At 39.1% G+C, this 15,573-nt stretch overlaps 1 protein-coding gene across 1 annotated transcript; it reads right to left on the bottom strand.

The window, feature by feature from the left end:
- Positions 1-1,032: 1,032 nt before the first annotated feature.
- RAP2C (RAP2C, member of RAS oncogene family) lies at positions 1,033-15,541 on the bottom strand. The gene is made up of 3 exons (XM_058713056.1): positions 14,908-15,541; positions 12,169-12,479; positions 1,033-3,521 (listed from the first exon to the last, which is right to left on the bottom strand). The coding sequence occupies exons 1-2, from the start codon at positions 15,178-15,180 to the stop codon at positions 12,201-12,203; spliced, it is 552 nt and encodes a 183-aa protein (XP_058569039.1). The 5' UTR covers positions 15,181-15,541; the 3' UTR covers positions 1,033-3,521; positions 12,169-12,200.
- Between the last annotated feature and the right edge of the window lie 32 nt (positions 15,542-15,573).

A 15,573-nucleotide genomic window follows, 5' to 3' on the forward strand; every position in this document is an offset into this window, starting at 1 on the left:
TAAAAAAAAATCCAGTCCCTATATGTTTGGACAGAAAGAACTATCCAATTTCAAGGAAAAGATTACGGGCTAAAAAAACATTTACGTTAAAAATCTTAGTTCAACAATTTAAAAATATGGAGTTGGTCAGTGAATTAAAGTGACTGGCAAAACCTTTCACTGGATAAAACAAAGTGGTAACTTAAAAAAAAGTTTATTTGAGGGGCGCCTGGGTGGCGCAGTCGGTTAAGCGTCCGACTTCAGCCAGGTCACGATCTCGCAGTCCGTGAGTTCGAGCCCCGCGTCAGGCTCTGGGCCGATGGCTCGGAGCCTGGAGCCTGTTTCCGATTCTGTGTCTCCCTCTCTCTCTGTCCCTCCCCCGTTCATGCTCTGTCTCTCTCTGTCCCAAAAATAAATAATAAAAAACGTTGAAAAAAAAAAATTTAAAAAAAAGTTTATTTGAAAGAGAGAGAGAGAGCACACACAAGCAGGGGAGGGGCAGAGAGAGAGGGAGAATCCCAAGCAGGCACCACGTTTAGCATGGAGCCCCATGTGGGGCTTGATCCCATGACCACGAGATCATGACCTGAGCTGAAACCAAGAGTTGGCTGCTTAACCAACTGAGCCACCCAGGTGCCCCCAAAGTGATAACTTGTGTTGAATGTTCTTAATTCATTTGGTAGTTCAAAATTTAATTGTATTGCTTAATACAGTCTGAAATCTACACGTGGATAATTCCCAGCCAACAGATTTATAGTTGGGACACTTTCTCCAAATGGGACAAGATATGTATATTACTTTTTACACATTATTTCTACTTTATTTGTAAGTTATTCAATTGATTAAATGTTACATTTTAGGATATGTGTTGGTTTTCCCACATGTGCCGGAATGGTGACACAGAAAGGACACAAGTGAACGTTTAACTTTTTAAATGTATACAATACACATAATCATTTTGATAAAAAGTAATGGCTTTCAGTTATGAGAAAGAGATTTACAAGTCAGCAAATCTAGAATTAGTAACACACCAAAAAATTCAAGAAACCAACCTCAGTAATACAGATGTCTATTTTATTAAAAAAGTTACAAACAGGTGGACTGCAGGGTCATCTTACAAAATGACAAGAATGAAATCTATTGGAAAAATTTTACTTTTACAAATCTTTATAGGTCATTGTTCAATGCTTGTACTTGTTACTTGAGATTTTTACCTTTCATTGATAAAGTTACAGTACGTTAGATCCATAATAGGTTACATGATTTTATTTGCAGAGCCCTACTGCAGTGATTTGAACAACTCCTAAACGGATGCCATAGTAAAGACGAGACATATATTGCATTTAATATTAATTTATTATCCTAATAAGCAACTTGACATGCAATCTATTGAGGAAGCTAAAATAACTTTTGGTCCCTTTTCTTAAAATGTGCTGAAGAAACCACCTTTAAATCACTTTCCCCTGATTCCTGTGATCCTAAGTGAATTCAAGATAAATTTGTTGCTGAGGTCAATGCTGTGGGGGGAACTGTCCATAGGAAAGAAATACTGGATATATAAAAAAAAAATCCATCTGCAGAAAATTGTAAATCATCATGAATTATTTGATTCCTTCAGAATTTCACACAGCTAATAACGATGAACCATGATCAGTTAACCTACTCTGAACTGAGTGTTTGGTTTTAAGTTTGGTATTAAAGTGCAAACTTAAAATAGGTATTCATTTCAAGCAGTTTATAAATAAGGAACAATGTTTCAGTTGCTTCCACCCTTACAATCTCACCATAAAATTCAAAATCTAAGATCAAAAGTTCGCTTTGAGGGAATTTGATTAGGAATCAAATGCAACACGATTTTAAAAAAGGAAATCAAAGTTTAATCAATTTCTACGCAATAATTAATGGTCATGCTGACCAATAAATCACATGAATGTAGATATCACTTTATTGGAACATCACACACAATATAAATTTAAAATTGCCACACCCTTCCATAAACCATCACTGCATATATTAGAGCTTTCCTTGACAAAGTTATTGAGCTAGTATTATAGATCAAAAGTATAGTTTTGGTTTTTTGTTTTGTTTTTATTTAGAAGCATGTTCAAATGACTAAAGCTGGGCTCCTAAACTCGAGAACTTTGGTGCAGTAGGTGAGCTGCAGTTACTAACTTCTGCAAATTAAAAGCACACAACTACAACCAAATAAAAACCCAACAAGAAAATACTGTCAAACTTACAAAATTTTAAAGTCATTGCTAGAAAAAGCGCTTGTGGTCAAGATGTTAAAACTGAACCAAAAGATTACTCTTAAGAAAGTTTCCTTTCTGTTTCTATACCTGTGTTACTGTTAAAATGTTCAAGTATTCAGACAAAATGTGCTGATTAGGTAAACAACATGGAAGGCAATGGCTATTAGAAGCACATTTGGAAAAAAAAAAATCCAAAAAACAAACAAAAAGCCCAGAGACTTGGCGCTATCCTCTCCTGTTACACAGATTTTTGTCTCTACTACGAACATGCTTCTTGAGAAAGAACTAAAAAGCAACTGTGATAGTGCAAGAAAACTTTAACAAATATTGCTTTAAACTATTATTCAGAAAGACAAATATTAAGAACTAGAAAGCGTATATGATTTTATTTGAATTCAATTTTACATGTGCAGAAGTCTACTAGATGTCAATTACAAGCCTGACAGGCAAAGCTGAGCGATCTCTGTTTAGGTATACAATTAATTTACCATGGATACAATATCCCTTTTCAAAGGCATTGCTAAGTAGGTCATAACTAAATTTAGAACTTCACAGAAAGGAAAATGTTACTGCTGCAATTGGATGCTGTAAATGAGATTAACACATGTGAAAACCTAATGGAATCAAATGCTTAACTCTTCAGCTAGATGCTCTACAGTCAATTTCAAATATCAATTGTAACTTTCAGAACATGTTAATTACAAAAACACATCACAAACTGCACTTGAAGAAAAGGGATACTCCATCCATATAGGTAAAACGTGATCTTTAGTTTCTTTTTACAACACTGCCACACGTAAACCAAGTCTCAAAGTATTAACCAACCATTTAAAGGAGAAAGATTTTACAAATAGAATGAAGCACTGGTGCGAGGTAATATACAGAAGTAACCATTTGTTTAAGGCTCAATTTTTTTCTCCATTATAACTTTCTTTTAAAAGGCATTGAGTAGGTAATACTGAGTTTGAGTATTTAATAAATACAAGTTGAGAAACTGATTAAAGAAATCAATTAAAATATTAAAAATTAATTCTTGCATATTAGCCATCAATAAGAACTTAGAAAGCTACAAAAGGACTGATTGATAAAGAACAGATTTTAAACATATGGTAAACGTGCTAAGCATTCCTGTTGAAGGTCGATGGATCTTGAAGGCCAAAGACCTTATGCACTTAATTAGATGTATGGCAACATGCTGTAATAGAGACAGGTTTACCAAGGCTCAGTTCTGCAACCCAGGTTGTAAAGTTCTCCAAAGCAGCATCTGTGCAAATTTCCTCTGAGTTTTATCTGCAATTAAGATTAAAACGTTGTAAAAAGATAGAAATATAGATCATAGTTTAAAATGAGAACACTGACAACAGGTCTGTATACACATGGAACTGGTACCAGAATAAGTATCTGAAGGTGGAATTTCACTGTGTTCCCCGTCAGTTTCAATTAAAAAGTGATTTTATGTGGTCAAAAAAAGCCACTGAGGGGCGCCTGGATGGCTCCGTCGGTTGAGAGGCCGACTTCCGCTCAGGTCATGATCTCGCGGTCCGTGAGTTCGAGCCCCGCGTCGGGCTCTGTGCTGACCGCTCGGAGCCTGGAGCCTGTTTCAGATTCTGTGTCTCCCTCTCTCTGACCCTCCCCCGTTCATGCTCTGTCTCTCTCTGTCTCAAAAATAAATAAACGTTAAAAAATTTTTTTTTAAAAAGTCACTGAAAATTACCAACAGACACTAATGATGCACTGGATATAGTCTATTGTGTGTATGTAACTCTGGCTTCTTTTTAAATACGTTATTATATTTTATACAATATCAACAATGTTCTCACTGGTTTAAAAGATTTCACAGTATAAAAGTGGCAGATAGTACTTCTACTTGGAATCTGATTTCTTCATATTTGTCATGGGAAATGGCACTAGAATTAAATGCATATTAATTATGAGCAAACTTGACAGTATGCACAACTTTTCAAAGTTTAGGGTTTTTTAGAAATTTTAAAATAAGAAAATGCCATTCCATCACGGTCTAGCTATTGAGCACCTCCTAAGTGCCCTGACTTGGGTTAGATGCTAGGTGACAGCAGTAGCTCAGCGGCTGCCATTCCGGCTGCCCTTTTTTCGGACATCCCACCCCCCCTGCTCCCCCCCCCCCCCCAACCACAGGCACTTCTGTGATCGGGGTTTCTCTGTCTCTACTCTTACAGTTGATATACTTCTGCCCTTCTAATTAATACCGACGGGAAAGAAAATCTATCATTCAGACACCAAGTCTTTTAACTGTGTTGGATCATCAAATGGCTTCAAGGGGAGTAGAATTACATTTGTCTTTTAATGTAAAAGGTAAAAGTTGTTAAATAAAGCCAGAAACAAAGAGCAGAATAGGGACTATGAAAGAATGCCAAGTGAAACCAACTTAAGATCATCTAAAGGCTCTACCAATATTTATACCTGCGTAATTTTAATTTCATATGACACCTACACTTCTCGTAGGGTCCAAAGAGCCTGAGAGAACTCTTTATTAGCAGCTATATCATAAAAATGACTTGTAAAGAATGTCTCTCTGCTCCTTATTGAAATTCTGCCACCTAAACACATGAGGAAAAATAGAAACATTTGCCTCCTTTGAAATTACTATAAAACATTTTTTTCCAATTAAAATTAAACCTTTTTTGCATCAAAGTAAATTGTTAATTAGGACACTGGTTATTGAACCTTGAGCGAGTCCAGTTTCCTCATCAAAATAACCATAAAAATTCTTTCCTCAAGGACTGTGATAAGTGTCACATAAGGTGATATGTGACAGCACCTTACAAAGTATGCAAATGTCAGGTACCTCTCCTCATTTCTCGACTATGTTATAAATTCTAGAAGAGCAGAATTATGTCTTTGATATCCAGACTAAAGACCTCTATATTTTGTAGCCTTGTTTGAATTTTTATACCTATTATGAACACAACAGCATTTCAATATATATACGCATTTCAAGGGGAAGACTTTTCAGTAATTCAGACTAGACTTTTCTCAATTGATCTCCATTAATACCATTTGTTGTAACTTTTTAAATTTTTTTTTTTAACATTTATTTATTTTTGAGACAGAGAGAGACAGAGCATGAACGGGGGAGGGGCAGAGAGAGAGGGAGACACAGAATCGGAAGCAGGCTCCAGGCTCTGAGCCATCAGCCCAGAGCCCGACGCGGGGCTCGAACTCATGGACCGCGAGATCGTGACCTGAGCTGAAGTCGACGCTCAACCGACTGAGCCACCCAGGTGCCCCATTTGTTGTAATTTTTAATCTACATTTTTCAAAATAAATTATAAAGAGTTTGAGATTTTCAAATATGATTACGTCTCTTAAATAGTGAAAACTTGTAATATATGGTGTTTTAATAGCTCAGGCATTCTCTGAAATCAAATTGAGGATGTAGTAATTATTTGTTTCTAGCCAAAATAAACACTAAGAATACAAACTGGCTTATTAACTGTAATCGACATTAAATAAAAGGTGATACATACATCATTTCCCACCCTCTAAAAGCTTGATTAACATTTGATCCATCCACATTCTGCAGGATGACAATACTCCAGTGAAATCAAGAGACCTAGATAAATCTCAGGTGAGACTCAACAATATTAATATGAGGCACACCATTAAACAAAGTATGAATACCAGCTCTTTTTCAGAAGAGTAATAAACTTTGATTCTTTGTAGTAATAAATCCCGAAGCAAAAGCTTGCATTAAGCAGAAAGGACAGTCTCCCTCAGATTAGAATTTCGCAGAATGCGAAATATAAATGTTATTGCTCCACACTGTGACAGAAAAATTTTCAGTGTACTAACAAGTCTCATTCATTTCAAAAACATTCCAGAAGCTTTAAAGGCAGCTGGTCAAACTCATACTTTTGAACTCCCAGGATATCACATCCAGACAAGTTGCAGAAGTAGAACTTGCTGCTTGGGAGACAGAACACAAGTGATCCTTGTCCTCAACTCTCGAGTTTCCAGCAAGACACCCAACAAATCTCAACTCTGGAAGCTTCTGCTCAAACTCTTGCTTAACTGGTTTCACTTTTTCACTTTCTTTCTAAATTAGATTTTGTTAAGGAAGAGTGCACACGCGCGCGCGCGCACACACACATAATCTGAAACAACAGTCCAAACCTTTTGCTCAAGAAATTATGAAACAGGGTCTACCAAGCAGGGCAAATTGGTACCCGAGAGTACCAAACACAGAACTTAAAGAACAAAGATTGTTATTTCTGTCAGCCTGAAGAAAGGGGAGATTCTTGATTCCAGACCAGCACATCATTTCACGTGGCAGCAGAATGCCTGGGATATTCACAAAGACTCCTGAAACGCATAACAGTCATAGAATGTCTTTTTAGCTTGGCTAGATTTACCATTTCTAAATACAATGGTATTTCCTAGCATTCTTTTTAGCAACTATCAATGTGCAACCATAATCAATTTTAATTTTTTTCCAGTTTTAGACATGTGATATTCTGGGGATTTAACTGAAGGAATTTTTTTAAGAAATGAATTCCCCATCACATTTTTTACTTGGCATTGCTATATCCAAGTTAAATATCAGTTATGTTAGCAAAACACTAGGTTAGAATTCTGATAGATGTTATGTTTTTGTTAAATATCTTGTTTCTTTGTCTAATTTGCATAATACTCATGAAACTTGTTGGCCGGTAGAGAGGGGGATTAGGTCACTAGAAGTGTTCACCTGTCATCCATTAAACACAAAGAGCACAGGCTGGAACTATGGCATCGCATCTTTGAATGAAAGTGGAACCATGCTTTTAGGAGAATATGCACTCTAAAAGTTTATGGGAAACCGAGAGTAGAAAGGAAGGGATAAAATATTTTTCTTCTGTCCTAGACCTGAAGTCTCCTTAAGTTTAAATTAAAGAATTCAATTCTGAGATCTCAAGTAGTAGGACCTGTCCACTGCTAATAAGCAGAGTGTGAGCCTAATGATCTGATTCCTCCTGCCAGCTTCAAATTAAACCAGGTAAGGTACTACTCCCTCAACTCTAAACAGCTTTTTCTGAACCTGATGCTCTTACAACTGTGGCTAACCAAAAGAATTTGTGAGCATGTTTTTGGTAGGGTAAGTTTTTCCAACAGCTGACAGGACTTAAGTTTTTCTTGGTGATATTATCTTCTGGATTTTAGAATTCCACCCAGAAGTAATCCCACGAGGAGAATCTTTCCTGTAGTATGGCTAGAATACTTCCTTGGTGGCAATTCTCCAACTCTATGATGCAATTTTTGTTAATTCTACTGATGGTTCATTCTAAGCCAGAGAGGTAATGGAGTAAAACTGAATGGCTCATATGCATTTCATTCTGCAATAAAAGCCTAATCTTGAGGTTAAAAGGAAGCAATTAAAGAGGGAACAGATATACAAAGAGTCATTCTAATCACCAGACACCTCCACACCCAGAGCAGGTCTAACTAGGCATCTATTTCACACTGAACAGTCCCAGACCATGAACCTTTTGGCAGGGACAGGGGGTGGGGGGTGGTCTGGGAAAATTAGGAGAGGCAGAAAGGATGCTTTTACCCCAGGTCCACTGACTGCAGTTCCTTAGGGCACACACTACCCCCCAAAGCATGCTCCCTGCTCCATCCAGGGCCGGGCTCTATTTTGGCTCACCATGTGAAATGGATGACAAATGAGCATTTCAAATAAGCTGTTTTCCTTACTCAAGGTGATATGCAAAATAGGGCAGGGAAAAAAAAAAAGGAAGTATCTAAACTGTAACTTCTGCAACAGAATTCCACCCCAGTGTTTTACTGATATGATTAATATTTAACTTGGATATGAAAATGCCAGCATTTGAAAGTACACGATGTAATTTAATTTTCATGATTTTCCCTTTGCCATTTGCTAAATCCTCGGCATATCGTATCTAATTAAAAGCCGGGGGAAAAAAAGATTAGAAACAATTCTGATTCCACATATTTATTTTAAAAACCCTGAAAATGCTAATCAATCCCACTGTGTTTAGAAATGGTAAGGCCAGCTAGACTAAAATGACATTCATAGATAGTTCAGCCTTTCAGGAGCCTTTGTTAACATCCCGGGCATTCTGCTGCCACGTGAAATGATGTGCTGGTCTTGAATCAAGAATCTCGCTTTTTCTTCAGGCTGACATATATAATGAACTGAGGGTGACATAAATAATGATCTTTGTTCTCTCAGTCTGATTGCTGGTGTTTGGTACTCTTATGCACCATTTACTCTCTTTGGGAGAACCCATTCCATAATACCCGGAGAAAAATAGGATAAAATCTTGCAGGAGACCTTCAATCTGTAGTGAAGAACACCTTTTTTATTCTGGTTTTCTTTCTCTCTCTCTTTTTTTTTTTTTATAACTTTCATCAATACTGGACTGAGATACAGAAATCCTTGAGAAATAATCTTTAAAAAAATTCTATCTGCCAAAAGGTTATTTACCAAACTGTCACATTTAAAGGATAACTTTATGGCATTTCCCACCTTCCTTTCAGGGAATCAACAGACTACTAATTTACAATATTATTTTGCCCCTTTTTGGCATTCCTTCTGTTTGGAAGTCACCTCTACCCCCACCCCCACCCCACCCCACCCCTCCAATCCTACCCATTCTCCAAGACCTGAGTCAAATGCTACTTGTGCCCCAATCCCTCTAAATCGGTGGTTCTTAGCCAGGGGTGACTTTGCCCCCTAGGAGTCATTAGGCAAGGTTTGGAGATATCCTTGCTTGTCACAACTAAGGGGCGGGGAGAATGCTACTGGCATCTAGTAGGTAGAGGCCAGGGATGCTGCTAAGCATCCCACAATGCATAGGGCAGTTCCCATAACAAAGAGCTCAGAATACTGAGAAATCTCCTCTCACTGACCATAGTCTCTCCTTTCCCTGAATGCCCACAGCGCTGTGATTTGCTTCTTTTATAGTATTATGGGATGATTAACAAAACACCCATCATTCTCTAGAACAGTAGAGCAAAAGAGCCGATTGTCAATTATTTACAGCAATATACAGAGGAGCTATGATGTAGTTAATAAAGGCAAAACAGGGCTTCAACGCTGACCTGGGTTTCTATTACACTGCTCCTGCACAGTAAAGAAGTCTCCCAAGGCCCTTGATGGCAGGCTCCTGGGGTCAGTAAGGAAACCCACCATGAAAGCAGCACATAAAGAATCTGAGTATCCAAAGGCACTCTAAGACTCCTGCCAGCAGGAGGATGAAAGGTGAGGAAACAATCCTGGGAGCCATGCAGATAAACAGGTGTTGGGCAAGAGACCCAAACTGAAGGTGACCCAAATTGAAAGGTGGTTAAGAAATAAACATGAGGAGGGGCGCTGGGGTGGCTCAGTCGGTTGAGCATCCGACTTCAGCTCAGGTCATGATCTCGCGGCTTGTGAGTTTGAGCCCCGCGTCGGGCTCTGTGCTGACAGCTCAGAGCCTGGAACCTGCTTCGGATTCTGTGTCTCCCTCCCTCTCTACTCCTCCCCTCCTCAGGCTCTGTCTTCGTCTCAAAAATAAACAAACAAAAAAATAAATAAAAGAAAGAAAGAAATGTGAGGAATTCTCAGAAGCAATTTTTAGAGCATTACAATTTTCCCTTTCAATTAAGAGCAGCCAACTTACATCAATCACAGGAGTCCTCCTGACTTATTTGAATATTATCATTCCTCACCTGGACAAAAGGTACTCTTCTAAGTCTTAAGGACAAACATTTCTCAAGCCACCTTTACTTGTCAAAGTTTGATCTTCTGTCTAGATCTGGGACTGACAGACGTCAGAGCTCCACAACTCAAGCTGCAGGACTCGGAATCCATCGCCTATTTTTTAGATACATTAGTGAGCAAGCACAACCACAAACTTTACAGGCCTCAGGTTACAGGTGCCCATACACATCGATTCAACTTTACTTGATTTCAGGAAAGAAAATGCATATGGTGTGCTTTGTTCTAAAAGATCTTGCTCAGGGAACTTCCTCTAATATTTTCAGACACTCAGCTGATTAGATTTTTTTTCAATGCTCACACCTACAACTGTGTATTCTGCTTACAAAAATGAAAACCAAGCAAAAAAAAAATCACACAGGCAACTTGCCTATTATTATAAAAAACGAGCAATTTTTGGTGTATTTTCTTGTTTTTAGTACATTAACAAAAAACTTAAACACAGTTGGCTTGAGATATAAAGCAATTCGATTTAATCATTCCCGTAGGTAACCAAATGGATTCAAAGCCATTTAGATCACAAGCTGCAAAATGCAATAAACCTAAAGAGAACAGGGAGTAAGAAAGATCTAAAAATCGCTCTGGAAATTATCCATCTGCCAATCGGAATTTTATTCAAAGTTTACTTCCTGTAGCTGTCTACATTAATGATGCAAAGAAAGCTGGGAACACTTTGTGGCAACTGGTTAATATTTTATAAAGGTGACAACACTAAAATGTGTACACTTGTGTCATTTGGCCGGTAAAAAGTGTCAGAGGGAGAAACAGAGTGCAACGGTGAAGACGCAGTCACCACACAAAACTTGCTCAAACTTGAAATCGGCTTACGATTTAGGAAAGATTACGGAAACACGAACACAGGACTCAATCCCCTACATACGTCTGTTGCTGCTTCAAAAAACTATGCCGCAAGTGTGATGCCACCAACCAAACATGTGCCGCAGGGAGTCTGAACGGCGACGCTGTAACAGAGGTGGCTGGGTGGAAGAAAATAAATGTGTTCTCATCATATTCCGGTATGCTAAAAGGCTGGTGTGTGAAAGCATTTGGAATAAAGCACTGCTGTCATCCTTCATTTTCAAAGGTGACACTACCTGACAGAGGATCTTGTCTGAAAAGATAAATTAGGGACCGTTAGTCTTTTCTCCAGGGAGCATATATAAGCCAGACCTTTGATTAGGAATCATCACTGCAATCTGCAATGCCTGCTGCCATTCGCAGCACTGCCTCCTAGACTTGAGGTCAGTCTTGGCTCCAAGCAATCAATTCCATCCCTGAAACTGTAAGGCCAGTCTGGCGTTTGCTGTGGCTTCCCAGTCATCCAGGCTATTGGTTGTTTTATCTTATTATCTAAGTGTTACTGTCTAAGTGGGACTAGCTACCCAATGATAATCTAGGTTAAGAGATCGTGATGTGAATACAATAATCCCACTTAAAATGCTCAATAACTTTTACATAACGTTGCTTTTTCAAAAACTCACTTAACAAAACTTTTAAGAAGTTATCCATGAAATGTTTGAAGGTTTTGTTATCGTTCCAATCAACTCCATCATTTACTAAACTAAATAAAAATGTTGCCTGGGCTTGGGTGCGTCTCTTCTAACACATCGCAGATGATTTTACCAGACTCTCATTTGGGCCATATGTTCATAATGAAGTCAAGATACATGTGGCACTGTAATTTGTTATTATCAGAGGTCACTTAAGTCCCTCAAGTGCAAGGTACAGATGAACTTGATTAAATAATCATCTTGTTATATCAAGCACTTGGGTGATTAGTAAATTGATGATTTCAATTACAGCAGCTCTCTAGCCTGGGACAGAAAAGTGTAGGAAGCCTAAAACTAATCACGTTCTGAAATTATTATTGGATGTAAAATCACCAGAACAGGGGAAAGGTGTAGCATCCTTTAACTCACTGCACCCCAAAGGAATGTTATCAATGAAGCAGAGAACATTCAGTTTTAAAAAATAAATCTTAGTGATAGGAATACATGCAATTTCTTACCTTCATTTTGCTTATCTCTATCTGTTTTATTTTCTTCATTGAATGTTGACTATTTTGTGCTAAGGGAAATGTTATTTTAAAAACAAAGAGATTGAAGGTAGCACAATGTGTATTAATATTAACCAGCTTTTTGTTACACTTGATCAAAAACAATACACTCTCTGGCTCATAAGCTTCCGTCAACAACTAACCTGCTCGGTATGGCCATGATTGAGGTTCTTTTTTACTGGACAACGCAAGTTGTACAACACTGATCTTGCTTCTCCGGCAGGGATGAATAGTTCATTTGCCTGACGATCTCGGCAAAAAGTTCATCCACCATTGATTTACTTTTTGCCGATGTTTCCATGAAAGGACAGCCCCATTCTTGAGCCAGAGCTCTGCCTTCGGAAGACATAACCTCTCTTTCTGGTTCCAGATCCACTTTGTTTCCTACTAGGATTAGTGGGACTTTTTCATATCTCTTCACTCTGACAATCTGATCTCTCATTGGCTTGATATCCTATTCAAATGATCACAAAAAGAAAAAAAGTCATGCAGTTTGCATAACCATAACAGAAGTTATTACAATATCACAAGATAAGAACTCCTCGGGAAGTACAGAAAGTTTAATCCAAAATAAAACCATACACCTAAACCGAGAAAATGTTATTTTCTCCATTGAGGTAGGAACTAGATAATCTCCACAGACCTCAGCTGCTGGGTTTCTGTCTAGAATATAAAATGTAGGCTGCACACTAACTTTAGGATTCATTGAATCCCTTCTTGCCCCCAGTCTATGCAGATTTAAAAAGTTCCTAAATATGAGGAATCCATTTGTACAGAAGGATGTTTGGCTAGCTCCTTAATCCTCCCGGCTTGGCATCATTCCTGAAAACACCTGTTATCCCAGCACAGGACTGCAGCATCTATGCATTCCTAGCCATTTAGCAAGAGTGCTTGAGAGAAAGTGTTTCAGGTGGGAACAAAAACACTGGTGCCTAGAAGACCAATTCAAAACAGATTCATACACTTAAACATTTCCTTTTAAATGTACTGGTAGGCCTTTATTCCAGTAAAATCAGACACCTTAAAATACACGAGAAACGAATGTAACAGTGAGCAGCAGCTCCTGGGAGAGACAAACGTACTGAGGAGTCTGGGCGGGAAGAAAGTCATACTTTTATTTGCCTATGTTAGGTTTTACAGCTTGAATTTTCCTCCGACTGTCTCTAATTACAATTAACTAGGAAAGATAAGAGCCTCAGCAATTCTCAGGTAGCATCAATTTTTGGGGGGTTATTGATTTACGGCAATTTCATAGATTTAATACTAATTGTACACTTTTTAAAAATTTTTCATAACTTAAAAGGATTGACTTAAATGTTAAACACGTTTAATTTGAATAGTTACAGTGAATTGAGTATTCACATGCAAGACGAAGGAAAAACAGACAACTGAAAATTTATGAAAACAATTATTTCATGTTTGCAACAATTTCATTTGCTCACGTTATCAATTCCGTCTTCCAGGTTAAGCTTTTTTCCCTGTGTCCTTATGGAAACCCAAGTTCAAATTAGAAACCGAATGTATGACATTTAGGCTTGCAAGAGTTTAAGTCTCTGCTGAAATAATGACAGTTTTTCACTCCCTATTTATGCCTATAAGAGAAGTAGATATAATGGAAATCATATGAAAAACCCTCCAAAAGGCTTCCAGCCTCAAGAGAGTCAGCTAATAGAATAACAAATCTCTAGAGGATCCTTTAGAAAGAAAATGCCTGTCAAATAGCACCTTTGGTACTTTCTGGGGAAAAATGCTTTTATGATACTATTACTGCTTTGGAATTCAAGCCTACATAAAAAGTACTTTAGTTTGGTCACAATACTTATCATCTGTGAGGAAAAATATCCTGAAGTTGCTATATGTGGTTACTGGAAAACTTCACTATAGTGCTGCAATTTAAATACTAAGAAAAGTGGAATTAGCACATTGTATTTGCTAGAGCACTTAACGTCTCTTAAGTAAGCAACATTAAGCACATACCTTTAAATGCAGAAAAAAAAATATCCATTTCCTAAATCAATGGAGGTCAATAGAATGGGTCAATATGAGGTTATTTATTTTCAAGGAATAAATAGCAACATTTACTGCATCTCTTAAAATAATGTTAAACTTTCAGTCGGTCTCCCAGTGAAGGACAGGGCTGATATTCGGAAGAAACTGGACCAGCTCCAGCTTGGCCACCCAGCCAGGGTTAGAAATTTGCACTTGTTCAGTGTTCCCAGATCCACATATTTTGTATAAATATAGTCCCGTGTTATCAGAAACAACTCGATCAACTGCAGGAGCGTCACTGCAGATTTTTGTTGGTTATATTCTAGGTACCAGTCTTTTCAATTAGTAACTTTCCTTCACACCCGCAAAGTAAAATGCCTAGAAGGCAGGTCTTCGGTTCTTCATCTTGCACCACCAAGATTTATGAATCTGGTTGAGAAACTTGGGTGAGAACAGAGGAGAAGGCGGGGAAGGCAGCCACAGAGGAGTTACAGATACCGGCTCCAAATAATTTTCCTTCCAAAGTGCCCTATTTACCTGAGACCGTCTGTTAAACGTTCTTGTGTTAAGTACGTTAATCAATACTTGTTGAATTGAACCAGCAATTTTGGAAGGTTCTACCCCAGGCTAAACACAAACAGCCCGACCTATTCCTTTCTCACTTTTCCTGCGACTCAGAAATAACTTTAGAATATTTGTTGACGGTTGTTACTTTAGACTCTCTATAGAAACAACCCGATACTTTTCCGTGCCAGAAGTAACCTCAAAAATGCGCCATGTCTAACTTTTCAGAAAGCAAAACATAGTCATTAACGCACTGCTCAAGCACACCAGAAGTAAATGTGGGATCACCACACCCCCTTGTAACAAATTACAAGACTCGGTTTGGTTACCTGGAAAGACTGTTGATTAACCAGGCTATAAACCAGGATGAAACCTTGGCCGTTTTTGATGTAGAGATCTCTCATGGAGGCAAACTGCTCAGTGCCCGCGGTGTCCAGAATTTCCAGCACGGAGGGGGAAGAGTCCACTTCGATCTCTTTGCGGTAGAAATCTTCAATGGTGGGGTCATATTTCTCAATGAAAGTCCCGGTGACAAACTGCACGGTGAGGGCAGATTTGCCAACCCCTCCGCTCCCTAACACCACTACCTTGTATTCCCTCATGAGTCTCACCTTCAGCAACTCCTACCAGAGGGAGGGAAAAGAACACCCCGCTAGCTGCGGCGGCTCGGGGAGGCGGAAGGTGGGCGGAAATCTGCGAACCGGGGAGGAGAGTGCGGAGAGGCAGAGGGCCCGACGGGGGAAGAAGAGGAAGTTAAAGGAGGGGGGGAGGGGAAAGAGCCAAGTGTCGGGTGGGTGGGGATGGGACGGTGATGCCCTTCCTATAGGAACTGCGGCCCAGGCAGGGGGCGTGGGGAGGAGGGCGAGCCCGGAGGGGCGGGGTGGGGAGACGCGCCGCGCCCCCGAGGGAAGCGGTGGGGGCCGCGGATGGGGAGGCCCCCGCGGCCACGGGCGGCCCGGCACCCCTCCCCCGCCCTTCACACAAAGGGGCCCAGG

The sequence above is a fragment of the Neofelis nebulosa genome, chromosome X (genome assembly GCF_028018385.1).
Source record: "Neofelis nebulosa isolate mNeoNeb1 chromosome X, mNeoNeb1.pri, whole genome shotgun sequence".
Lineage (NCBI taxonomy): Eukaryota > Metazoa > Chordata > Mammalia > Carnivora > Felidae > Neofelis > Neofelis nebulosa.